Source organism: Gopherus flavomarginatus, chromosome 6, assembly GCF_025201925.1.
Source record: "Gopherus flavomarginatus isolate rGopFla2 chromosome 6, rGopFla2.mat.asm, whole genome shotgun sequence".
Classification (NCBI taxonomy): domain Eukaryota; kingdom Metazoa; phylum Chordata; order Testudines; family Testudinidae; genus Gopherus; species Gopherus flavomarginatus.
The window spans coordinates 31,540,690-31,567,685 of NC_066622.1; the positions used below are offsets into that span (position 1 = coordinate 31,540,690).

Below are 26,996 nucleotides of genomic sequence, written 5' to 3' on the forward strand. Positions count from 1 at the left end.
GAGGTGCCACGGAGGCCAGTTGTCCCAAGGCCTCCATCTCTGGTTGCACGAGGCCTCAGTGGGGACTGTCCCCTGCCAGCTAGATGTGCAGCAGATGGTTATCTCCAGCAGCTGACCCCTCAGCCTCCCCTTGTGGCTGGAGCCCACCGATCAGCTGGGGTGCAGAGAACTAATGGGGGGGACCCTAGGGAGTGGCTAGCAGGGGCTATATGGAGGGAACGTTAGCCCTGCACAGGGCTTCCATCAGCTCTAGCCTTAGGGGACCATGGGATTAGCCATCCCCTCCCTGAGTGGCTGGGGGGTCCCTGGGCAGCGCTGGCTACAGGAATCACCAAGTGCCACCCACCATGGACAAAGATGGGTGAGCCACATCTGCTGGGCCCCATGGCCCAGCATCCTCTTGCTCACTCACTTGCAGGCCCGGTGGCCCAGGGAGGGGTGTGCAAGAAGTGGGTGAGGAGCGGACACTAGGGGGCACCCTGCCTGCCTACTTGCCTGGGTCTTTGGGCCTCACAGTTATTTTCAGTGGGGGGCAGCGTGGGCTTGTTGGGGTGCACGGAGGCAGACATGGATTTCTGGTGCTGGCGTGGGCGCGCGGAGCCCACGGCGGCAGAAGCGGAAGCTGTGGAAGCCCTGGACCCCGGAGTGGTTAAACTAGGAAACAAAAGCAGGGGAGAAGCACAGATTTAAAGGGAGGGGAGGGGAGGGGACATGAGGCTGTATTCAGAGCTACATCTGCTCTCAGGGTCTATAAGGCCCCACACACCCTCCTCCACAGTGCTGGGACCTGAGGCATTGTTCTCTGGCACAGACATGGGGCCAAGCAGCATCAGCTGCATTTGGCCCACTAGCCACCAGCCCAAGAGCCAAGCTTAGCTGGCCCCAGGATCCAGGAACAACTCTTGCCCTGTGCACCCTAAAAGGAAAGCCCCAGCCCATGAGCCAGCTGGCAGCTCCTGAGTGGAGCCAGTGCCCCCTAGAGGGGAAACGCACCAGATCCCATTCCCCACCACCCTGAACCATCCAGTCCCCTGCACTGTGGCTGGACTTGGAGCCGATGCCCTCTAGAAAAGAAAGGCCACAATAGCTCAGTCCCCTAGCCCTGCTATGGCCTCCTTGCCACATTCCCTACAGAGATTTGGGGGTGGGTCACCCCAATTTATAATCTTACAAACTTTTCAGGAAGACCTAAGCCCACTCAGGAACAGAAATACCCAGCCCTCCTTTGCTGCCCTAGAGATACAGCCCCATGTTGGCAAAGACAGATCAGGGAGCAGAATATACAATATACAGCCCAGTATATGTGTATATGGGGGGGGGGGGGACACACACTCAGATACAGAATGGGCAAGGGGCGGGTGCTGATGAAGGTGAGGGGTAAAATAAAGGAGATGGGCAGTGGGGTGCAGGTGGGCACGGAGCCTCTCCCCCAATTGGGGCCCTGCAGCAGTGGGGGATGCTGGGTGCACAATGAATGGGAGCAGAGATGGAGCAGCAGCAACGGGAAGGAATGGGGGTGTCATGCTCCAAATAGGGAACCTTTTGCTGCTCTTCAGTCTGAGCTCAGTGGGGTCTAGAAGCAGTCAGGCACCCAGACCCCAGGCACTGGGGGTGGGGCGGGGGAGAGGGACAGTGGGATGCACAGAACCCAGTCACCTGGCACTGCAGGGGGAAACAAACAGAGTCCAGTCTCCAGGCACTGCCAAGGGAACAGCAGGATGTGCAGAGCCCAGTCCCCTGGCACTGGAGAAGGGGGACAGTGAGATGCACAGAGCCCAGTCCCCTGGCACTGGAGGAGGGGGACAGCGGGATGCACAGAACCCAATCACCTGGCACTGCCGGGGGAAACAGAGCCCAGTCCCCAGGCACTGGAGGAAGGGGACAGCGGGATGCAGAGCCCAGTCACCTGGCACTGGAGGGGTGGGGAATAGCGGGATACACAGAGCCCACTCAGCAGGCGCGGGGAGGGGAGAGGGGCACGTGGAGACGCACACACAGAGCCCAGAGGCTGTGGGAATGGGTAGGGCACTGGCCTAGGACTTCCTCAGCTGAATGCGCAGAGGGCAACACGGTGTGAGCCAAACCCTGGGATGGGGGCCTGGCATGGACCCCCTTGCCTAATGCCCCTCCCACACTTGCTACATCTGCAAGGGTGGCAGAATGAGCAGCAGTCCCCAGGGAGCAGCAAGTCAGCTCCCTTGGGCACTGGGAGAGCTGCCAGCTTCTGTGTTGCTGTGCCAGGGCCCCTGCTGCCCAGGCAGGAAGCCCCCTCCACTCCTCCTCAGCCCTGGAATGCAGTGCGCTCCCTGAAGTGAGGCACCGCACAGAGAAGATCGTGGTGTTGCCGAGCCCCCAGGGCCCGGCGTGGCACAGATGGGAGACAGACGCCCTGGCAGAATCCCAGTGTAGCACTCCAAGGCTCCCAGGGATGGGATGCCCCCATCTAGCCTCCTACCCGGGACTGACCGGGGATCCCTACCTGTCCTTGCCATTCTGTATGGAGTTCTGGCCCAAGCCGGTCCGCTCCAGCATGGGGGAATTCCGGCTCCGGTTGGTGCTGGTGGAGAGGACACTGTTCTGTGAGGGGGGGGGACAGACATGGAGTGAACGGGGGCAACTGACACCTGCTGTGCCTCACCTCATCCCAGGCTCATTCTGCACAGGGGGAAACTGAGGCACAGAGGTGAAGTGACTCACTCAACTTCACAGAGCAAGTCTTCAACAGAGCCAGGAATAGAACCCAGGAGTCCCAGCTCCCCCCACACACTAGCCCCCCCCCCTCCCCTCCCAGAGCCAGGAACACGATGCAGGAGTCCTGACCGTGGATGGGGTGGGCGTGCTCTTCTTCCTCTCGAGCCCGGTCAGCGGGCTGGCGGGCACTTTGACAGTGCTGCTGGCCTTGCGCCCAGCCTCACGCTCCTCCTCGGGGCGCTTGTTCTCCGCGTTGTTGCTCTGGGTCTTCTTGGAGTATGAAGTGGAGGTGGGGATGGCAGGAACTACAATGACAGTGACAGACCTGCGGGCTGAGCATGGGCAGCGCCAGAAGGACCCCACCCCCTGCTGCTGCTGTCTGGCCAGCCAGGAGCCATGAGTCCCCCATGTCCCCACCACCACCCAGGCTGGCCAGGAACCATCCCAACTCAGTACTGTCCCTCTCTATCCCCTGCCACTACCACCCAGCCAGGGGCCTCAAGCTCTGCTTCAGTGCCCCCACCCAGCACCACTATCCGGCTGGGAACCATCCCCCTCCACTGCTACCAAACCCACTAGGCTCTGGCTCTCCCCCATCATCACAGGTGCCAGGCTGGCTGTCCTGGACACCTCCATGCCAAGAGACTAGAGGAGCTTGGTGTTCCTGCTTGCGAATGGATTCCAGACTCCGAAGGGCAGCCCCTGCTGCTGAAAGGGGGTTGTGCTGTCACGGCCCTGGGACCATGGCCTGAGGGAGGAGGCGAGGGAGAGAGACTGCAGACCTGAGGAGAGTGGCACTCCAAAGGGGAAAACCATTGCCAGCCATGGCAAGAGCAGGGCCCCCTTTCTCTAGCCCTTCCCACTAGCAGAGCTCACAGCATCAGCCGCACTGTTCACCATCAAAAGGGCTGCCCTGGGTCACATTGCTAGTCCACAGCCGAGCTCAGGATAGAACCCAGGAGACTCCCACCCTTCCCCGCTGTAACCACTAGACCCATCCCATAGAGATAACCGCCAGACTAGCCATCAGCTTTGCTGTTTGCGCCGACTCTGAGAAGCTCCAGGGTGGCCAGTGGGGCACTGCCTGGGGGGGCACTTACCCTGGTCGCTGAAGCGCCGCTGCTTGGGGTTGGCCGAGACGCTGCGTTGTACCTTGTGCGAGGGGGAGGGGGCACTACTGTTGGCCAGCTCGGCCGCAGGCCTCGGCTTCAGCGTGATGTTGTCATTGTCCAGCTGGAAGAACGGGAGACAGGCTGGGGTTTCCAGATTGCTCCAGGGAACGGCAGGGAGCTGGGCAGGGCATAGGGTACTGCACCAGCCTTCACTGCCAAAAGCCTGCCTTGGCAACAGGCAGCCACCACTGGGATGGCCAGTTCCAGGGGCTCAACTCAATTGCTGCCCAGAAAGATAATTGTGGAATCACAAGGGTGTTAGAAAACAGCCCCTACCAGAGTCCAGGGCTGTGGGTCAAGATTGAAGGGCTGGGGGGAAGGAGAGAGCCCAGGGCTGGGATGGCAGGGGAGCAGCTGACAGAGCTGTGTGATCGCTCCTGGAGCCCACCTCCCCATAGCACCCACCTCTGAGTTCTTGTATCCCAGCAGCAGGTAAGTGGCCATGACCTCGTTATACTTCTGCCCTATCAGCGACTCCTGGATCTCCTCCCGCGTGTACCCCATGGAGATCATCAGCTCTGTGGAGAAAAACATGCCGTGGTGAGGAGTCCCCCAGGCACAGCCCCACACCCTGCCTGGCACAGGTTGGACACAGGGGGCACCCGCTGCTGAGCGCAGGGGGAAGAGGGGAGCCCTGGTGCCGAGGTAGCCCACAGCCCCAGTCCAACTGTGCACTGCACCGGGTGACTGACGGTGTAGATCCCCACTAAGGTGCCCCATCTGGGAGGCGTGCCTGGGTGAGGGGCAGTTGGGGAGGGAACAGGCCCAGGTGTTTGGCCTGGCTTGTTCTAGCTCCCAGCTGGGACTGAGTAGCTCAGTACTTCCCAGGACAAGGCTCAAAGCACCTGCTGGCACCAACTGCCCCCTAGCAGCAGGTACTGGGAAGGAGGTGACGACACTGAGCAGGGGTCGAACAGGCACAGTAGTTGGATCCAGAGCTAGGACTGAACCCAGGCGTCCTGGCTCTCAGCCCCCACTCCTCTCTCAGAGCTGGGAACTGAACACAGGCATCCCAATTCTCAGCTCCCTCTAGTCATGAGCTCCAGTGCCTCTCCAGCAGAGCTCTTTGCACCCCTCCGTTATCCCCCGCCTCACTGCGGAGGGGGAGCCTGGTACACAGGGCAGCGGTGGGGAGCATTGAGGCCTAGGCACAGGCAGCACTGCTGGCTTGTCTGCTCTCTCCACAGCCAGTTTGGGGGGGCCCAAGCTGCCATGCCCCCAGGTGCTCTGGTGCCGTACCTGTCCGCCGTGGGTCCTTGTAGTCAGGGACAGGCTCCATGTAGGGCTTCAGCTCGTCGTCCTCATGCCCCACATTCATCCAGCGGTCTTTCATGATTTGCTGCAGTGGAGAGGGGGAGTCAGCAGAGGGATGGGCAGAGGACACCAAGGGATGCAACATTCACCTCGACCCCCATCGCGCAGCCATTGAAGGAACCTGCCTCCCCCCCAAGTGCATCAGGCACCTCATGGGCCCAGCACTGAGAGGGATTTGGGCCTTCCTCAGGAGCATCAAGGTACAGGCCACTGCTGGAGAGGAGCCTAGGCCAGAGGGGCCAATGGGTCTGATTAGGGGGTGGGGAAGGGAGGGATACTGGACTGCAAGGGCCCATGGGTCTGACTCAGAGTGGCAGGGACTGGGGGGATGCCAGGCTGGCTGGGGCCCATGTGTCTGATCCACGGTGGGGAGGGTGGGCAGATATATTCAACTGGCTGGGCCCATGGGGAAGGAGAGGGAGTAGGGTGACCAGATGCCCCGATTATATAGGGACAGTCCCAATTTTTCTTATTTGGCTCCTATTACCCCCTACCTCCTGTCCTGATTTTTCACATTTGCTGTCTGGTCACCCTAAGAGGGAGGGATACACTGAGCTGGCTGGGCCCCATGGGCCTGACCCAGAGTGGCAGGGACTGGTCCCATTGGCCTGGTGACAGAGGTGAATGCTGGGTTGGCTGGGCCCATTGGTTTGACTTGGGGGCAGCTGCTCTTGCAGAGGGGATGAGCATTGAGGGAGGCAAGCTCACTCCTAGGCCATGTCTGAGCATTGCCCACATCCCATTCTGCCTCAGTGGACTGCCTGGAGCCCTCCCCGGAACAACAGAGACTCCCCTTGGAGCCACCAGGGCAGTAGCTCCCAAGTGCAGCCTTCGGAGGGGCCTTCGCCCCTGTGCTAGCTCCAGGCTGGGGAAGGGGCACTGCAGAGAGATCAGTGTCCTGTTCCAGAAGGGGATGGGGTGGGTCTGGCAGCAGGAACTCCATCCTTGTACCAGTCCCTCCCACCATCTCCACAGACTGCTCCCCACTGAGGGGGCCCACAACAGCTCTCAGCTCCGGTACCAAGCCAGACCCCCTGGGCCTGCGCCTAGTCTCATAGACTCATAGGTCAGAAGGGACCAATCTGATCATCTAGTCTGACCTCCTGCACAAGGCAGGCCACAGAACCCCACCCATCCAATTTTATACAACCCCTATCCCAGGACCGAGTTATTGAAATCCTCAATAATGGTTTGAAGACCTCAAGCTGCAGAGACACCACCAGCAAGCGACCCGTGCCCCACGCTGCAGGGGAAGGCGAAAAACCTCCAGGGCACCTGCCAATCCGCCCTGGAGGAAAATTCCTTCCCGACCCCAAATATGGCGATCAGCTAAACCCTGAGCATGTGGGCAAGAGTCACCAGCCAGCACCCAAGAAGGAGTTCTCCGCAGCAACTCAGTACCCATCGCATGCAACATCTCCCCGCAGACCATTGAGCAGACCTGTCTGGTGGTAATTCAAGATCAATTGCCCAAATTAACGATCCTATCATAACATCCCCTCCATATACTTATCAAGCTTTGTCTTAAAGCCAGGAAAGTCTTTTGCCCCTACTACTTCCCTCGGAAGGCTATTCCAGAACTTCACTCCCCTAATGGTCAGAAACCTTCGTCTAATTTCAAGTCTAAACTTCCTAATATCCAGTTTATACCCATTCGTCCTCGTGGCTACATTAGTACTAAACTTAAATAATTCCTCTCCCTCCCTAACGTTAACCCCCTTGATATATTTATATAGGGCGAGCATATCCCCCCTCAGCCTTCTTTTGGCCAGGCTAAACAAGCCAAGCTCTTTGAGTCTCCTTTCATAAGGCAGTTTTTCCATTCCTCGGATCATCCTCGTAGCCCGTCTCTGAACCTGTTCCAGTTTGAATTCATCCTTCTTGAACATGGGACACCAGAACTGCAGTCTGGGAACACTCCCACTAGCACCATGGGAACAGCCAGCTGTAGCACAGGAGACTTTGCTGGGATGTGCTGGCAGGACCCCCCTGCCCTCCAATCACCTCTAAAGTGCCTCTCTTGCTAGGGTTGAGAATGAGGAATTTTTTCAGCAGGTTCTCACAGTCCGTGGACATGTAGAAGGGGATCCGGTACTTGCCCCGCAAGACCCGCTCCCGCAGTTCCTGAGGGGAAAGGAAGGGTCAGCAAGAGAGCCCAGAGGATGGGTGCACGGAGACATGTGAGCACACACAGATTATGTCCCCACATACAAACTCCAACTCTGTTATGCAAGGAGAGGTGCGGGACGTGATTATCCTCATTAGGCAGATGGGGGGAAAAACCCAACAACTTACCAGGGTCAGACAAGTCAGTGAACCAAGAACAGAATCCAGGACTCCTAGTTACGAGCCCCCTGCTCCAACCACCAGACACTTAGCCCCTACCAGAACAGAACCCAGGAATCTCAGCCCCCTGCTCTACCCACTCCCTTGGCAGATCTAGGAACAGAACCAGGAGTCCTTGCTCCCACCCCTACTCAGGGTGCGCACGGTGGGTATGCAGGCTCCCAGCACGCCCAGTGCCCCCTCGGTGCACGTCAGGGGGAAAGGTGCTGGGGCTGAATGGGGGAAACCGCTGGTGGCAGCGGTGGGGGTGCCGTACCCACTCACCTTGAGGTTCTGCCCATCAAAGGGCAATGAGCCGCTGACCAGGGTGTACAGGATGACACCCAGGCTCCAAACATCCACCTCGGGGCCGTCGTACTTTTTGCCCTGGAAGAGCTCGGGCGCAGCATAGGGAGGGCTCCCACAGAATGTGTCCAACTTGTTCCCGAACGTGAACTCGTTGCTGAAGCCAAAGTCGGCGATTTTAATGTTCATGTCGGCATCGAGCAGCAGATTCTCGGCCTGCAGGGTACGAACAACATGGCAGGGGGGGTCACTGCTGCCTGGGCATCCCTCACAGGGTAGGGAGAGAAGACAGCCAGTGGGGCTGTGCGTTGGGATGGAAAGGCATTGGCAAAACTGAGTGCGAGTCCTATGCCAGTTGAGGGGAAGGGATCAGCACCCTGAGGAGCAGGGAGCAGATCTGAACAGGGGCTCTGGCAGTACCACGCCCTGCTGAGAGTCTCTCTTACCTTCAAGTCTCTATGTACAATGAATTTCTGGTGACAGTACTGCACAGCAGACACTATCTGGAAGGGAAGAAAAGATCAAGATGCAGGGGGGTCTTCACGACATTGCTGCCCGTGCGGGGAAAGGGATGCAATCACGCTTCACAATCCACCTATATCCCCCTCAGCCTCACTGTATGGCACAAAAGGACAGCTGAGCCCAGCTCCCTCACCTCAGGTGTCCACATGGTGCCCACCCTCATGGTATCTGAGCACCCTGGCACCACTGCAGACAGAGAGGGGAGTGCCCTCTACACAGCCGCCAACATTTCCTGCTGCATCCCAGGGCTTCACAAGGCTAAACCCGCCTTTGGTCGGACACTCCCCCTGCAGCCCTAGGCTTAACTGGGGATGGCGGGGTCACTGTCTCAGGTGGCCTTTAGCTCAGAGGCTGGTGTGCTTATGCCCACACAATGCCCAGCACCCCTGCACCAGGGGTCAGGGCCCCGTGTCACCGGGAGCAGAACTAACCTGTCGAAATTTTGCCCTGGCTTCTTTCTCTTTCATTCTTCCATGGGCTACTAAGTAGTCGAACACCTCACCTGCAGAAAGTGACAGAGACGTTACACGGAGAAGGGTGCGGGCCTGAGACCCCCAGAAACCTTTGCTCTGGCTGAGGGCAGGAGGGTGTTATGGGTGCCCCCAGCCCGGCGGGCACCTACCCCCGCTGGCGTACTCCATGACGAGGTACAGCGTCTTCTCCGTCTCTATGACTTCAAATAATTTAACTGCAAGACACAAAACAGGGGAAAGTGGGTGTCCTGCGTAGCTCCGGGCTCTTGAGCCCTTCCAGTGCTGGCCCGAGCCAGGGGTTGTGGCAGGCCGGCTGCATCACTGGGCTGATGTTCCCCCTATCGGTGATGGTAGGAGGCTCTCGGGCCAAACCCGGTGCAGGCACCAACCCACTCACATTAACTGGAGTTGTGCCCACTTGGGCATTCAGTGCTGGCATTAGCTGTTGTGCTCGGATCAGCGCTGGGAGTTCTCCAGGTGCCCGCGAACTGCAGCCCAGAACTGCCACAACTGCAAAGAGCATGAAATCCAGCTCACCAAGGTTTGGGCATGTGGCTGTCCAGCCCTGAGGGTAGCAGCTGTTTGGGGCATTTCACCCTCACCAGCTAGAGCCTGCCTTCCCCATTGGGGTGGGTGGGAGCTTGCCCCGGGCGTTCCAGTCCACTCCTCTCCCAGGACGAGCAAGTGTGGGACTGGGACAAGCTGTGTGCACAGTCTCACCTATGTTGGGATGATTCAAAACCTTCATTATTCGCACTTCCCGGAAGAGCTGGAATAAAGCAGAGACGAGAGCACGCAGCTGGGGTTAAACAGCAAGGGGGGCCCAACAGTACAAGGCCAGCACATCCCAAAGGCCCAGACCCCTACTCCAGGGGTCACTGCACAGAGCGAGGACCCTTGCGATCAGGCTGGAGTGGGGTGGCCAGCCCAAATAGCCACACCTTCCTCCCCCCCCCCCCAGGCCCATCTGCCTGTCAATAGCTGAGGATCTCATAGCACTGTCATAGGGGGCAAAACTGAATTGCCCAAGGCCACAAAGGCAGAGCGGGGTCTGTAACCCAGGAGTCCTGCCTCCCTTCCCCAGTCCCAGGTTTCAGCTCCTAGAGGAGGCTGCTGCGCTGCAGAAGGGTCTGAAAGCTACCTTGGAAACGGGAAGCAGAGGGACAATGCCCCCTAACAGGGCTGCTGAGCAGCTTAGCGTGTTTGGACAACACAGCAATTCTGTTAAGTGGGAGTGCGTTAACCCTCCCCTGGGGTTAGGTCAGAATCCACCCCCCCCCCCCCCAAGATTACAGATCTTGTTACTGTAATCCATTAATTAACAAAGCAATCCGCTTGTGTGTAACCAGCCGAGGTAATTGGGCACCAAGACTGAGCCTCCTGCCACCTTGGCTGGGCTACGTGGACTCCCCCACAACAGGAGAGACACCAGAGCACCTCACATAATTATGCTAATAATCCCTGGCTCTTCTACAGTGCTGCCCAGCCGCAGAGCTCAAAGCGCTTTACAAAGACCGTTGGTATCACTATCCCTATTTTATATATGTGGAAACTGAGGCACAGAGGTCACAACAGAGATGTGTGTCACGGTATAATTCCCCACTCTGAACCTTAGCGTCCAAAAGATGGGGTACCAGCATGAATTCCTCTAAGCTCAATTACCAGCTTAGTATTTGTAGCACTGCCACCAACCAGGAATACCAGTGCCTGGTACACTCTGGTCCCCCCAAAACCTTGCCCGGGGACCCCCAAGACCCAGTCCCTCTGGATCTTAACACAAGGAAAGTAAACCCTTTCCCCTCACCGTTGCCTCTCCCAGGCCTCCCCTCCCTGGGTTACCCTGGAAGATCACTGCGATTCAAACTCCTTGAATCTTGAAATAGAGAGGAAAATCCACCTTCCCTCCTCCTCCTCCTCTCTCCCCCTCCCAGACTCTCCCTGAGAGAGAAAGTAATCCTAACACAGAGAAAATAACCTCTCTCTCCCCATTCCCTCCTTTCTCCCCACCAATTCCCTGGTGGATCCAGACCCAGTTCCCTGGGGTCTCACCAGAATAAAAAAAAATCAGGTTCTTAAACAAGAAAAGCTTTTAATTAAAGAAAAAAACAGTAAAAATTATCTTTGTAAATTTAAGATGGATTATTTTACAGGGTCTTTCAGCTACAGACACTGGGAATACCCTCCCAGCCTAAGTATACAAGTACACATTAAAATCCTTTCAGCAAAATACAAATTTGAACTCCTTCCAGCCAAATACACATTTGCAAATAAAGAAAACAAACATAAGCCTAACTCGCCTTATCTACCTAGTACTCACTATTCTGGACATATAAGTGACTGTATCAAAGAGATTGGAGAGAAACCTGGTTGCACATCTGGTCCCTCTGAGCCCCCAGAGTGAACAACCACCAAACACTAACAGCACACACAAAAACTTCTCTCCCTCAAGATTTGAAAGTATCCTGTCCGCTGATTGGTCCTCTGGTCAGGTGACAGCCTGGCTCACTGATTTTGTTAACCCTTTACAGGCAAAAGAGATACGAAGTACTTCTGTTCTATTAACTCTTACTTATCTGTTTATGACAAGCTGGGACTAGAACACAGTAGTTTAGTTGTAGGTTAGCGCTATAGCCACTAGGCCACCCTGCCTCAAAGTTAGTGTGACACAGGAGGGTCTCAGCTGCTTAATTCAGAGGGGCAGGGTTCACATTACCTCCTGTCATGCAGAGCAGAGATACACTAACTCTCTCACCTTCAGGCAGCTGGTCGTGGGCAGGTGTCTGCAATGTATCTCCCCCACCATAAAAGATAAAGAGAGAACCCAGCACAAGCAATTAACCACCAGGAGATTGAGCTTGGACTGGAAATGGAGTCGTCTCAAGGGATGCCACCTCATCCAGCACCTTCTGCCACAGAGGAGCCCAGAGCTGCCCCAGTGCAATGCTGATGAAATGCAGCCATGGTGTGGAGTGAGTCAGCTGCCAGCACAGGATTTTGGGGCCTGATCTCTCTTGTGATGGGAAGCGCGGTGCAGAGTAGACAGGGCCTTTGTGGGTGATGCCCCTGCATGTCAGCATTGGCTCTCTGAAGCATCTGGCTCTGTGGGTGAGCAACAGGTCACAATGAGCTGCTGCTCTGTGTACCATCAAGCACTCCAAGGGAAAGTGGCTGGGCAGTGCTCTGGGGGCTGAGAGTGGGAGCAGGTGTGGGTTTGAGGGGTTGGCTCCTCTGTAACCGGTCTTGAGCCAGGGCATTGCGGCTTTTTGCAGAGGGTGGGGTGGGGCTTGAGGAGCTGTGTCTGTCTGGGAACCCCATGGCAGATATCCCTTGGAGAGATGGGGCTGGAGTTGCCCCCTTGCCTTGCACAACCCACAGGGGAAGCACTGCCATGCTGGCATCTGCCTGAGTCCTGACCCAGGTGGGTGGGGCCACAGAGGATGCACTGGGCTGGGCCCAAAGCTGAGGCCAGGCCACAAGGCCCCCCGGGGTCTGGGATTTGCCTGGATCTCTTGTCAGGCTTCGGAGGGGGCCATGCCTTAGATGCTGCCAGCCTATGGGGTATGCTTGGGCTAAGTGCCCAGCCCAGCAGGAGAGCAGGAGTGGTTGGGTTGTGGGGCTGTCTCTGCCCTTCCACACACAGCTTCCTCCACTCCCCTTCTCCACTTAGCTATCCTCCCACAGTTCTGCCCGGGGGCTGAGCCCTTGTCCACACATGGGCCCCAGTGCTGTTCTCCCAGCTCTCTCTCGGGTAACGATGCCAAATGTCTGACTAACACTTGCCTTGTTACCAAGGCAACGAGCCACAGATAACCCAGAGCTTTCTCCTCTGTTCCTTCTCTTCACGTCTTGGCTTGCAGGGACGCCCACTCGGCATCTTCCATGCCCCTGCTCGCTCAGCCTCCCTGTGTGTGGGGAAGTAAGGGGGAAGCTTTTCCTTTCCAGGAGGATCTGTGAGTTGGGCTAATTCGAGGTCAGTCTCTGGATTCTCAGGCCTTTGCTCAACTTTCTGCGTGACACAGCTGGGTGGACATGGTCCACTTGCAGGCCATGGAAAAGCAGGCACCCTCGCCCCTTCCTCAGGGGGGCCTGCTGCCAGCTACAAACCCTCCTGAACAGGGAAACTGCCTCCCAGCACATGGCCCTACATAGGGCAGGAAAACACAGCGCTGGTGCCTCTGACATCGGCAAAGAGAGCCCAGGGCAGGGCTCCAGGCACATTGGCCGTGGTGTCGTGAGAGCTGCTGCAGGGACTGTGCTCTGGCCACTGGAGCAGTCAGGGTGCCTGTGATCAGCTTCATGCTCTGGAAAAGAAGTGGAAGCTAAAGGAGAGAGCAGGGGACTGATGAATTTTGTGTCTGTACCTCAGTATCCCCACGGGGGTGGGGAGGGGGGAGATACCTTCCTGCCAGGGAAGAACCCCAAGGCTTTTGGGATGCCATGCTGAGTGCTATCCTGCTCCTGGGCACAACCCTGGCGGCATTTACCCAGGTCCTGCTGCAGTGGGCAAGTGCTTTGGGGCCTGGGCACAAAGTGAGGCCCCATCCCAGGCCCTGTTTTCTGCATCACAGTTCCCCTTTGGTGACTGGCGGGAACGTGACAGTGATTTCCAGGAGAACCCTCCCTCCCGCAGCTGGCAGCGCAGACGCATCCCACTCCCTTCCCCATGTCCCAAAACCACAGCAATTAAACGGTCTATGGGCTCCCTAATGACCATACATGGGAGAGAGCTATAAATACCTCCCCAACAAACATCTGGAGACTGAGCTAAACTGAAAACTGGCAGCCAGATGTTCAGACGCCACAGCTGCTTGCACAGAGCCAGTCACTCCAGCTGCCGGACTATTAGCTCCTAGCTGGGTGCCCTTCGATTCACTTGATCCACAAATGCCCCACACTGGTGTGAGTATGGCCCGGTGTGAAACCGAGGAGCTGTCTACTTGGGTTCCTGCCCAGCCAGGATGCAGTGACACGTATCTTCCCCCCTTGCCCTGAAGAATCCTCAACAGCTTCCCGGATGGTCCACTGAGCTGAGAACACGCTGCTCCCAGAGATCTGCGTGGCTCCCGGCTAGCCTGGGACACTGGTGAGCTGAGAACATACTGCTCCCAGATATCTGTGCTGGCTCCCAGCTAGCCCAGGGCAGCGCCGGCTTTAGGCCGATTCCCCCAAATCAGGCCCCGTGCCGGTGCCTAAGAGGGCCCCATACCAGCGCCTTTTTAGTTTTACTCACCCGGCAGCACTCTGAGGGTCTTCGGCGGCAGGTTCTTGAGTGCCGCGGAAGACCCGGAGTGAGTGAAGGACCCGCTGCTGAAGTGCTGCTGAAGACCCGGAGCACCGCCAGGTGAGTACGAATTGGGCCCCACACTTGTTAAAGCTGGCCCTGAGCCCAGGATACCAGTGAGCTAGAACACACTGCTCCCAGAGATCTGTGCTTGCTCCCGGCTAGCCCGGGACACTGGTGAGCTGAGAAAAGACGGTTACTCACCTTTGTAACTGTTGTTCTTCGAGATGTGTTGCTCATATCCATTCCAGTCAGGTGTGCACGCGCACGCTCGTCGGAAAACTTTTTACCCTAGCAACACTCGGTGGGTCGGCTGGGCGCCCCCTGGAGTGGTGCCGCTATGGCACTGGATACATACCCCTGCTGACCCAGCCACCTTTCAATTCCTTCTTGCCGGCTACTCCGACGGTGGGGAAGGAGGGTGGGTTTGGAATGGATATGAGCAACATCTCGAAGAACAACAGTTACAAAGATGAGTAACCGTCTTTTCTTCTTCGAGTGATTGCTCATATCCATTCCAGTTAGGTGATTCCCAAGCCTTGCCTAGGCAGTGGGATTGGAGTGAGATGCGGCAGAGTGCAAAACCGCTGAGCCAAAGGCTGCATCATCTCTAGATTGTTGGACCAGAGCATAGCGCGAAGCAAAGGTGTGGACCGAGGACCAGGTAGCCGCGCGACATATTTCCTGGATTGGTACATGGGCCAGGAAGGCAGCTGATGAAGCCTGAGCTCTGGTAGAATCTGCAGTGAGATGGCCCGAGGGAACATGAACCAGGTCATAGCACGTGCGGATGCACGCCGTCACCCAAGAGGAGATCCTCTGGGAGGAGACAGGTAGGCCTTTCATCTGGCCAGCCACAGCAACGAAGAGTTGGGGCGATTTCCGGAATGGCTTCTCCGATTGATATAAAAAGCGAGCGCCCTACGGACATCTAAGGAGTGTAACTGCTGTTCCCGCCGGGATGAGTGAGGCTTTGGGAAGAAGACTGGAAGGAAGATGTCCTGATTGGTATGGAAGGCCGACAACACCTTAGGGAGGAACGCCGGATACAGTCGCAATTGTACCTTGTCCTTGTGAAAGACAGTATACGGTGGGTCCACCGTTAGCGCTCGAAGCTCGGAGACTCGTCTGGCCGACGTAATGCCTACTAAGAAAACTGTCTTCCAGGACAGGAATAGCAGCGAGCAGGTTGCCAACGGCTCAAATGGCGGAAGCATAAGCCTGCTTAGGACTAGATTGAGGTCCCAGGTAGGGGCAGGGCAGCGTACCTGGGGATAGAGGAACTCCAGGCCCTTGAGAAATCTAGTAACTAAAAGATGGGAAAACATGGAGTGTCCACTCTCCCCTGGATGGAATGTGGAGATGGCCGCCAAGTGCACCCTCAGAGACGATATCGCCAGGCCCTGCTGCTTAAGGGACCAGAGGTAGTCCAAGATAGTGGGGAGCGAGACCTGAGAGGGAGTAGTATTCTGCGTTTCACACCAGCAGGAGAAACGTTTCCACTTGGCCAGATATGTTGACCGAGTAGAAGGCTTTCTGCTACTCAGGAGTATATGCTGTACCGGAGCGGAGCAGCGTAACTCTGACCTGTTTAGCCATGCAGGAGCCACGCCGTGAGGTGAAGGGCCTGCAGGTCCTGGTGGTGAAGATTGCCGTGGTCCTGCGTTATGAGGTCTGGGTGGAGTGGCAGGGTAATTGGGCTAGCTATGGACAGGCTGAGCAGTGTGGTGTACCAGTGCTGTCTCAGCCATGCTGGCGCGATCATGATTAGGTGCACTCTGTCCCTGCGGAGTTTTATCAGGACCTTGTGAACCAGCGGGAACAGAGGGAAGGCATAGAGCAGCCGGTGCTTCCACGACATGAGGAATGCGTCCGAGATTGATCCTGGTGAAAGACTCTGGAAGGAGCAGAACGCTCGGCATTTCCTGTTCGTGCGAGAGGCGAACAGGTCTATGTGGGGAAAACCCCACTTCTGGAAGACCGAATGAACAACATCTGGTCTTATCGACCATTCGTGGCAGAGGAAGGATCTGCTCAGCTGATCCGCTAGAGTGTTCTGAACCCCTGGGAGAAAGGATGCCACCAGGTCTATCGAGTGGGCTATGCAGAAGTCCCAGAGTCGGATGGTCTCCTGACGGGGGGGGGGGGGGTGGGGGGTGGAGAGATCAAGTCCCTCCCTGTTTTTTGATGTAATACATGGCCGTTGTGTTATCTGTAAACACTGAGACACAACGGCCGTGTAGATGCTGCTGGAATGTCTGGCATACCAGGCGGACCGCTCTCAGCTCTCGGACATTTATGTGAAGCATCAGCTCCTGAGGTGACCAAAGGCCCTGGGTATGAAGGTGTCCGAGGTGAGCCCCCCATCTGAGAGATGACACGTCCATCGTCAGGGACAGTGAGGGTTGTGGCGGATGGAACGGTAAACCCTGCACATACCAGGGAGGGTGTTAGCCACCAGTCGAGGGAGCGTAGGGTGCTCCGGGGAATGGTGACTATTGTGTCTATCGGGTCCCTGCCCAGACGGTAGACCAAGTTGAACTACGTTTGGAGGGGTCGGAGGCGGAATCGCGGCTAGGGTAGGCAGGCCTTGGCTAGATTGGAGTCCAGGGTAGCTCCTATAAAGTCTAGCCTTTGTGTGGGGACCAGTGTGGATTTCTCCACATTGAGCATCAGGCCTAAGCGTGTGAATAGGTCCCTGACAATGTCTATATGCTGTCTGACCTGTGTCTCGGAGGTCCCTCTGATGAGCCAGTCGTCCAGATACGGGAATACGTTTATCCGACGTCGGCGGATGTGTGTGGCGACTACGGCCATGCACTTTGTAAACACCCTTGGGGCCGCGGAAAGGCCAAAGGGGAGCACCGTGAACTGGAAGTGCTGGTGGTTGGCTACAAAGCGAAGGTACTTCCTGTGTGGAGGTAAAATGGTGATGTGAAAGTACGCGTCCTTCATATCGAGGGCAGCATACCGGTCTCCAGGATCCAAGGACGGGATAATGGTCTCTAGGGAGACCATGCGGAACTTCAACTTTATCATGAACTTGTTGAGGCCTCGCAGGTCTAGGATGGGCCTGAGGCCTCCTTTCGACCTGGGGATCAGAAAGTACCGGGAGTAAAACCCTTTGCCCTTCTCGTTTTGTGGCACCTCCTCTATTGCTCCTGTGGTGAGGAGCGTCTGCACCTCTTGTAGGAGGAACTGCTTATGAAAGGGGTCCCTGAAGAGGGACTGGGTGGGAAGGTGGGAAGGCGGGGATGAAACAAATTGGAAGTGGTATCCTTGTTTCACAATGCATAGGACCCATAGGTCTGAGGTCAATTGGGACAACGGTGGGAGGAAGTAGGAGAGGCGGTTGGAGAAGGGAGGAAAAGGATCCTGTCCTGAAACTGGTAAGTCGTCCTCGGGCGTACCTTCAAAAAGGTAGACTTAGGCCCCGCTGGTGGTTTTGAGGAGCCGTGGTTTTGGGTCTCTTGGGGTCCTGACTGGCGTCTACAGCCACCCTGCCCGCGCCATCTACTAAAGTCTTGTCTGTGTCTGGGCACAAAGTACGGGCGGTGAGTCTGGGGACGGAAAGGTCTGCATTGGGTCACAGGTGCATGCATGCCCAAGGAGCGCACGATGACCCTGTTGTCTTTAAAGCTCTGTAGCCTGGGGTCAGTCTTCTCCGAGAACAGACCCTTACCGTCGAAGGGTAAGTCCTGGATGGTATATTGTAATTCAGGTGGTAAGTTGGACACCTGTAGCCATGAGATGCGTCTCATGGTGATACCGGAGGCCAGAGTTCTGGCTGCCAAGTCGGCTGCATCTAGAGAAGCCTGGAGGGAGGTTCTGGCCACCTTTTTCCCCTTCTCTAGGAATGCAGCGAATTCCTGTCAGGAGTCCAGGGGGAATAGCTCTGTATATCTACCCACCTCTGTCCAAGTGTTGTAGCTATAACAGCTCAGTAGAGCCTGCTGATTTGCCACTCGGAGCTGTAGGGTGCCTGTCGAATACACCTTGCGGCCGAGTAGGTCCATTCGCCTAGCCTCCTTTGACTTTGGGGCTGGCGCCTGTTGGCCATGGCGCTCTCTCTCGTTGACTGATTGGACAGCCAGCGAGGAGGGAGGACATATACATACTCGTACCCCCGAGAGGGTACCATGTATTTGCACTTGACCCCCTTTGCTGTAGGGGGGGATGGAGGCTGGGGACTGCCATAAGGTGTCTGCATTAGCCTGGATGGTCCTGATAAAGGGCAAAGCCACCCTAGTGGGGGCATCTGCCGACAGGATGCTCACTACAGGGTCCTCGACCTCCAGGACCTCCTCCACCTGGAGGTTCATGTTGAATGCCACTCTCCTGAGGAGGTCCTGATGGGCTCTTAGGTCTATTGGAGGCGGCCCCGAGGAGGAAGTCCCTGCCACTGCCTCATCTGGAGAGGAAGAAGATGAAACGCTGGGGACGAGCGGGTCTTGTATGGCCTCTTGCTCCTGCAGCGGTTCCTGCTCCAGGGACACCAGGGAACCCGGTGGGTGGAGTAATGGTTCCTCCGTCCCGGGTGGAGGACGACGACTAACTGTGGCCTCTGGTGCTCAGTGCTCTGATGAAGCGGATCGGGCTGGAACTAGCGGGGCACCTTGGGCCTGGTGGTACGCCCGAAGTGTCCAAAAGGACCACTGGTGAGGTCCTGGGTCCTGAGACCGGGCTTCTTGAAACACTCCGGTGAGCACATCGGAATTGCGGTCTTGGCCATAGTAGCTGTCCGCGTGGGAGGACACAGACGTATGCCTGGATGGCCATGGAGGAGTGGAGAAGCCTTGTGCCAAGTCTGTCACGGCGATCAGGTCCCTCGCCACTGAGAACACCTCTGGCGTGGACAGCATGGTGCGCTCTACCGCGGCACGCGCCGGGGAGCTAACAGGCACCGGACTCGATGGCCCCTGTGGGACCAGAATCGACAGTGCTGATTTAGTTGGTGCCGCAGCGGGTGTCAGCGCCGGGCGGTCCGACATAGGCGTACTCTTTGGCTGCGGTGAGGTCAGTGCAGAAGCAGCAGGAGTCTTTGCCTCTCTCAACCTCGGGGAGAGGGAGCATCGTTGAGCCGACTTCAGTGCTGGCGACGTTCTGTGCCATAAGTCCTTGGGCGTACCGGTGCAGTCCGGTGCCACGGAGGTGCTTCTGCTCACCGACTGACCAGCGCTTGGTGCCGAAAGTGGAGGGGTGAGGGCCGTCTCCATGAGGAGCTGCTTAAGCCTGATGTCCAGCTCCTTTTTTGTTCTCAGCTTGAAAGCCTTGCAAATGGGGCACTTAGCTGTCAAGTGCGATTCCCTGAGGCACTTCAAACAGGAGTCGTGCGGATCTCCTGTCGGCATCGGCTTGTGGCAGGCCGAGCACGGTTTGAAACCCGGTGAGCCCAAAAGATATATATATAAAAAAGGATTATAACTATATACACGATAATGAACGAGAACTACGAGTAGCTAGGGAAGTGGAGGTCAGCTAAGCCACGCTCCACTGTTCCAACGACAGACACGGGCGGTAAGAAGGAACTGAAGGGTGGCTGGGTCGGCTGGGGTATATATCCGGTGCTATAGCGGTGCCACTCCAGGGGGCGCCCAGCCGACCCACCGAGTGTTGCTACGGTAAAAAGTCTTCCGACGAACGTGCACGCGGCGTGCGCACACCTAACTGGAATGGATATGAACAATCACTCGAAGAAGAACACACTGCTCCCAGAGATCTGCGCTGGCTCCCGGCTAGCCCAGAACACCGGTGAGCTAGAACACACTGCTCCCAGAGATCTGCGTGGCTCCCGGCTAGCCCGGGACACCGGTGAGCTAGAACACACTGCTCCCAGAGATCTGCGTGGCTCCCGGCTAGCCCGGGACACCGGTGAGCTAGAACACACGGCTCCCAGAGATCTGCGTGGCTCCCGGCTAGCCCGGGACACTGATGATCTAGAACACACGGCTCTCTGCTCCCCAAAGAGCTGTGCTCGCTCCCATCTAATCTGGGCCACAGGTGAGCCAGTGCTCACTAGATTTTGGTCACCCACAGAGCTGCAGTCTAAGATAGCAGCAAGCCTCTTTGTAGGCATTATTCCCCAATGTCCTGCTCTTGGAAGGGACTCTACTGAGGCTTTACAGCAAAAGGCTTTTCCTCCAGCAACCCTCTGTCATCCCCACCTCCATCTGGGGCTGGGGTACAGCCAAGGAGTTAGGGATAGCTTGGGCCAAACATCGCCGAGAGAAACAGGAAGGGATCAGTTCCGCTCTCCGCTCATGGCCACAGGGATGCCTCCACCAGCCACTTTGAAGAGACTAAGTGGTTGCAGTGGTGCAACCCTCATTGAGACTAGTCAGCGAGGGCATCCCTTCCGTGCCGGCTCGCGAACCTGGACAGAGCCTTCCAGCAGGACAAGGCACGTCTCTCTTCAGAGCTCCAGAGAAAAGCAGTCAGGGCACCAAAAGCCACAGGTGCGTGCCCTGATATTGCACCAGAAGCCTGACGCGTTACCCACTATGCCACGATAGGAGAGCTCCCCTCTGCACATCCCATAAGCCACTGCTCAACACACAGCTGCTCCCCAGGGTCAGGCATGAGGCTTTGTGCTTAGCCTTGGCTGGCCTGTGCCAGCTGACTTAGCTTGGGCTAATGAGCTGATTAAATGCAGTGTAGATGTTCGGGCTTTGACCTCTGGGATCTTCCCATCCCACAGACAGCCTAGACTACAGCCTGAGTAACCTCTCTGGGGCAGGGACTGTGTCCATCATGAGTTTGTACGGTGCCTGGCGCAGTAGGGCTCTGATCTATCAGAGTCCCCTACAGGACACCATAGTAAACAATAAGGCAGTGAGAAGCTGGGGTGGTGAGAAACCCCCAGGAAAGAGAGCTTCACCCCAACAGGGCTGAGGCCAGGCCCAGTGCACCAAACTGCCTTGTGACTTGGAAATACACTGGGCAGGGAGGGGTTAAATGAAGCGCCTGCACCCATGCATGAGGCCCAGGGCTGAGCTCACCCTCACCCACTACACACCCCCTCCCAGTATGTACCCAAAGCAGAGCCCAGAGCCTATGAGCTGGAGAGGCTGATTCTGGAGGTGGGCGCAGCTCTGTGCTGGTTGCCAGGGATGCGACGGTTGCTATGGCTGGCTTTAGAATGGGGCAGGGGGAAGGGATTCCTCTGCAGGGTGCTCTGGCTTCCTGGGGGAAGGCGCCACATGCTTATGCCTTGAGCTGGAGAATCCAGGGACCAATGTTCATAGGGGCAGGAGATGGCAGGGATCACTCCTGCACAGCTGTCCAGGTGCATTATGGAGCAGCACACAGCTCACCTGGGCCATATGCCTGGTCTCACAAGGCAGGAGGCTGGGGGGTAGCTGGAAAGCTCCTGAGCACACATCTCCCAGCTCCCTTTATTCAAGCCTCGATGGGGGAAGCCTCCGCTGTACCTAGGGCTGGCATTCCTCTGGCAACAGGGCCCATCCAGCGAGGGGCTCCGCATCCTCCACTCCAGCGGGACCCAGCCCGTGGCAGGGGGCTTAGTATAACCAGAGGTGGTGCTGGGAAGTGGAATGAAGGCCTGATGAAGATAACGGAGACCTACATCTCAGTGGGGAGGGACACACCAGGAGGTAGTGGGGACCACTGAGGCAAGCTGGCTCTAGGAGACGCATCCTGACATGGGCGGAAATGGGATAGAAGAGGCCTCATGGTCCAGGCCCTGTGCCAGTCCCTCCCTGGGTGTTTACATGCCCTGAAAGCTGCAGCAGCTGCCAGTTCAGCCGCTTTGCTCAGGCTCTGTTGACAAGGCTGCATTAGCAGCTGCCAAGCCATGCAGGGCTGCTGGTGTCAGGATCTGAGTCAAACAGAACATGGAGCAGTCTGGGCACAGGAGTGCTGCACCTCCTGCATGGCCTTCTGGTGACCCATGCGGGCAAGGATTGGTGACAGCCTCGACCATTGGAGCCCGACTCCTGCAGGAGCTGGGGGTTATCTGCCAAGCGGTCAAGAGGAGCAGTCACCCCCCAGAGCGCACTGAAGGGATCAGCTGTCATGGGCTCCCTGCTCCACTCACTTCCCACAAGCAGAGCTGTATTCCTTTCAGGGGGGGATAGGCACAGGGTCAAGCTCCTGGGGTGGGACATTCTGTGCCCATGGACATTCACCCCCCGCCACACCACTATAGGGACCCCATTAATGACACATCATGACTCCCTGGTGTCATGGCAAGGCTGACTCCAGCCCTCAGCAGGATGGAGCACTGGGCACCCCATTGCTTAGCTTTGACCTTATGGGGCACAGTTCTGTGGTGTCACTCAGCCAGTACTTCACGAAGGTAGGCAACATGTAGTCTCTCCCATTCTACTTAGGCAGAGAAGGTCGGAGCTGGGAGTAAAACCCAGGAGTCCTGGCTCCCAGTCACCCCCCTGTAACCCACTAGACCCCACTCCCTTCCCAGAGCTGGGAACAAAACCCACAAGCCCTAGCTCCCAAGTCCAATAGTTAGAGCAGAAGTACAACACACCTTGCCAGTTATGCTGGCAAACTGAACCCCTGGAACTTGTCCCAGGGACCCCCATGCTCCCAATCCCCCATGCAGGCAGGTAGTTGGACAGTGCAGGGCTCAGAACACAGCACGAGCAGCTGGGCAGAAATTTTACTCTGTTTAATTCAGAGCATCACCATGACAGTGAACATGGTGGTAGGGGGGAGGCAGTACTTAGAGCACCTCCTACTGTCAGGGTGCTATGCCCACAGTCTGAACACAGCAGAAGCAGGGCCCTTACCTTCTGCAGGCTTGATGAGTTGAGCTGTGTCTTGTCAATGATTTTCACAGCCACCTGGATGGGGTGAGAGAGGAGCACAGTTATCTCTCCCGTAGTGTTGGACAAGCTGGAGCAGAACATGCCCAGGGGAGAATCCTAGGCAGGTGCAAACAAGGATGGAGGCCCCGACAACCCTCAGGCTGGCTGTTCGCTGCTGCCTCTGCCGCCCTGGTTAATGACAATGCGTCTCTGTTCCACCGAGCTCCTCAGCGGGGCCCAGCACAAGGATGGCAGCAGGCCAGCGGGCAATTTACAGCCTTGAGAAAACTCAGATTGTAGGCCAGTATGTGTCAGGCCGACTGTGGGGGCCATTCTTCATCCTGGCTTGAGGACTTGAACCAATTGGGTGCGAAGCAGTGACTGTGTCACACTGAAACACGTGGCAGGTTCCTGGAATCGGGCAGGGAACCTGCAGCAAACTGTGTTCAACTTGGAGCCTTTTGAGAGAGCCAAATGAAGAGCCCAGACCTGCTGGTTAATCTCACAGGTGGCAGAGAACTAGCACAGCTGCAGGTTCTGCGAGCAGTGTGTGGTAGAGCGCTCCAGAGAGGCCAGCAAGCTGGGCTAGGATTAGCTGGCTTGGCCCAGTAACCCACAACAGGGGGATGGCACTCAGTGAGGATGATGGGGAAGGTATTTCCACCTTCCCTGAGGTACCCAAGCTTGGCTTTCACTGCTTGACAGGCCCTTGTTGCCCCACCTGTCACTCCTGCCAAGACTTTGTCCACATACACACTCCCCAACTTGCACTCATCCCCTGTGTGGAGCCTTAGATCCATTTAGAAATGGCTGAAGCTAAATCAGTCTAAGGCAACCTGGTGCATACATAAGCACTGAGACAGAAACCCCCCCCGCACCCCTTCCCCAAGACCCAGTAGGACCAGGAAAGGCAAGACACATGGAAGAGTTTCAGCAGGTATCGCCCTCGGTCATGATGCTAATCTGGAGTCCACTGGGCCCTGGCAGAGGACAGATGTTGTTTAAACCCTTTCTCATGGGCACTAAGCCCTATGGCGGGGTAGGCAACCTATGGCATGTGTGCTGAAGGCGGCACGTGAGCTGATTTTCAGCGGCACTTACACTGCCTGGGTCCTGGCCCCCGATCCAGGGGACTCTGCATTTTAATTTAATTTTAAATGAAGTTTCTTAAACATTTTTAAAAAACCTTATTTACTTTATATACCACAATAGTTTAGTTATATATTATAGACTTATACAAAGAGACCTTCTAAAAACATTAAAATGCATTACTGGCACGTGAAACCTTAAATCAGAGTGAATAAATGAAGACTCGGCACAGCACTTCTGAAAGGTTGCCGAACCCTGCCCTATGGCTTCTAACGTCTTTACAGCAAACACACCACTGGCTATGAGGAGCCACTGAGTACAGCAGCCCCACTGCAAGCCAGCGTGTCAGGAAAATACAAGTCTCCCAAAAGGGAGCTATAGCTCCCCGAGCCCCATTGAGCTACAATCCAGGGAAGGGACAGCCAGCTACCACTTCAGTCAACCAGGACCCCCATGGTAATGCGATCCCCATTTTCCTCCAGCGGCTCAGTCAGCAAACCTACCCCAACACTTCATCCTCCCTTGGATCCTAAATCCTCTGCTGCGTGCAAGGCAGGGAGGAATAGCAGCTTGCTGCCTCCTCTCCCCACTCCCCTCAGAGCTAGGGAAACACACAATAGTAGAGCCTCAGTGCAGCTGTAAAAACCCAGCTAGCCTAGCAGCACCACAGCCCGCTGCCCTGCCAGGCCCCTTTAACTCTTCCCCGAGGCCAGAGTTCAGTGGAGACACAAAGGGCTGGAGGGGTTAGGTGGAGAACCAACAGGCTAAGCCAGGGCTGGATGGGGGAGGCAGTTGTTTGATCACGGGTGTTGAAGGGCATTATGGCAAAGGGAGAGAGGGTCAAATGATGGGTCGGATGTGAGGGGATTAAAACAGGCCAAAGAAGAGGCTAAAACCTGCTGGGAGCCAGATCTGTTGGGCTGTGAAACTTTCCCAGGGGACGTAGCGGGAGCCCCGTGGGTCAGGACACAGACAAGGCATTGGGGACGATCCTGCGCTGACTCCCAGGGATGGATGTGGCTCAAAAGGGGGAACCCAGCTAGGTCTCATAGTACCCTAACTGCAGTGCTCACCTGGGTCAATCCCTCCCACCTGTCTGGACAGGGGTTAATGCTAGGAGACAGCATGTGCTGAAGTGTTTGTGGTGGTGGTGGTGGGGGGGCCTCTTCAGAGCCAGGGGAGTTGCCATTAATGCCCTCTCAGACCCACGCCTTCCTGGCTTCCAGTTGGGCCCATCAATTGGAATGAGAAAACCCCTCCTCTTTCGGCAGTCCCCCCTTCAGGAACTATTCACCACCACCACCCAGTGGAAGCCCCTTAGTGCCCCTCACACAGACCCTACTCTGGTAGCTGGAGGGGGCAGGTAAGCTAGGCTGGTGTTAACTGAGCGCCAAACCCAGGGCTCTGGGCTGCAGCATAGGCAGGGGCAGGCTGCAAACACAGATGCCCCACAAGTGCAGCCTTAGCAGTGACAACTGCTACAAGAGCTGTTCGGAAACAGGCATAGGCTTCAGGCTGGAGATAACTGGCTTCTTCAGCCTGTGCAAACAGCAGGGCACTGTGAACAAACCGGTATTTCCACACTGCCACCACTTATTTACAGCCTACAGAGCTGGGGGGTGGGGAAAGGACGCTCGCCCAAGCCCTGCCCCTGCCTCTGAGCCCATGGGAAACTGACTCCAGCTGATCCACCACTTCTCTAGTATTTTGCACCCTCCTGGGAGTCTGAAGAGGAAAATGCCCCCATCTGACTGGCTGCCCCTTCCCCCTGGAACCATTCTCAAGAGAGACAGCCAAGCAGAGCTGCTGTAGGAGGGGCAGGAGGGAAGCAGAACCACCCATGAGCTGCTGGGTTCTGTTTGCTCCCTATCCTGGGGAAAACATGATGGGATGGGGCCTGCTCTGTTGCTGTGAAAAGTACGTGTGCCCCATAAACGAACACGCACACCCCTCCCCAAAGAAGAGGAAACAATGGCACCTGCCCCGACTCCTGGTGTGGAGAACTGCCTGGCTGAGCTGCTCAGAGACTGGGGCCCCGCCCTGTAAGGGGCCAAGATCAATCCCCAGTTTGTTCACCCCACTCTGCCCCCAGGGCCCTTCCCAAGGCTGGACAACCCCTTGAGCAGTGGCGGGGGTGGGGTCAGGTAGGGGGAATGCTGCAGGAGCAGCCAGGCTTAGTCATCCCCCACCCAGCCTGCAGTGCCTGTCCTGGAGGGGCGGGATGGGAAAGCCAGGCAGACACAAGGCTGGGTTCTTCCACCCACTTGCAGCCCTTCGGAGCAGAGCAGGATTCTAGCACATTCCCACAAGCACACAAGGCTTTAAGGCAGTGGGATAAGCCTGCCTGGCCCCTGGCTAGGATTCAGGGCTGCCTCTGTAACGGCCCAAGCGGCTGCAACAGATCCACGTGCTGGGGTGCATCTGGTGCCATCTGCTGCGGGGAGTGGGAGCTTGGGCTGGGCGCCTGGAAGCTTGGCAACAATCGGTACTTGGCACTTCCGAGCGCACACGCTTGTTCCGGGTTGGAGACCTCACAGGCTTACAAAGCGCTCCAAGCAGCTGGGAGCACAACATGGCGATTCAAGTGCAGGGCTGAGAGGGTATGTCTACACTGCAGTTAGCCACCTTGGCTGGCCTGTGCCAGCTGACTTAGCTTGGGCTAATGAGCTGATTAAATGCAGTGTAGATGTTCGGGCTTTGACCTCTGGGATCTTCCCATCCCACAGACAGCCTAGACTACAGCCTGAGTCTGAACGTCTACCCTGCAGTTAAACAGTCCTTTAGCCTGAGCCCTGCATGGGCCAGCTGCGGGTTTTTAACTGCAGTATAGACATACCAGTGAGTGAGGAGCCCCGGGTTCTGCCTCCCCTGGTGGTTCAGCTTGCCCATTTGTCAGAGGGGGCAACCTCCCCCAGATGTGGCGCAGACTCTGCGCGGCAGCACATCAGACCCTGGAGAAAGGCCCCCGAGGGCTTTGACAAAGAAGGAAATGGAAGCAGAGATGGAAAGGACTTGCCTAGGGTCACACAGTAGCAAG

The 26,996-nt window shown here is 56.8% G+C and overlaps 1 protein-coding gene across 12 annotated transcripts in view; it reads right to left on the bottom strand.

Moving 5' to 3' along the window:
• Positions 1–26,996, bottom strand: part of MARK2 (microtubule affinity regulating kinase 2) — a 111,249-nt gene that overhangs the window by 8,983 nt on the left and 75,270 nt on the right. For 6 of the 12 annotated variants that reach the window (XM_050960520.1, XM_050960518.1, XM_050960519.1 and 3 more), the window contains exons 3-15: positions 22,853–22,906; positions 9,524–9,572; positions 8,953–9,018; positions 8,762–8,832; positions 8,255–8,311; positions 7,788–8,024; positions 7,182–7,301; positions 5,103–5,202; positions 4,269–4,381; positions 3,792–3,924; positions 2,821–2,996; positions 2,480–2,577; positions 496–654 (exon numbers count right to left, since the gene is read on the bottom strand). In XM_050960520.1, coding sequence (XP_050816477.1) covers positions 496–654; positions 2,480–2,577; positions 2,821–2,996; positions 3,792–3,924; positions 4,269–4,381; positions 5,103–5,202; positions 7,182–7,301; positions 7,788–8,024; positions 8,255–8,311; positions 8,762–8,832; positions 8,953–9,018; positions 9,524–9,572; positions 22,853–22,906 — 1,433 coding nt within the window. Of the gene's footprint in view, positions 1–495; positions 655–2,479; positions 2,578–2,820; positions 2,997–3,791; positions 3,925–4,268; positions 4,382–5,102; positions 5,203–7,181; positions 7,302–7,787; positions 8,025–8,254; positions 8,312–8,761; positions 8,833–8,952; positions 9,019–9,523; positions 9,573–11,555; positions 11,689–22,852; positions 22,907–26,996 lie in introns of those variants that run through there. The other 6 variants (XM_050960527.1, XM_050960525.1, XM_050960523.1 and 3 more) reach the window with 2 other exon arrangements.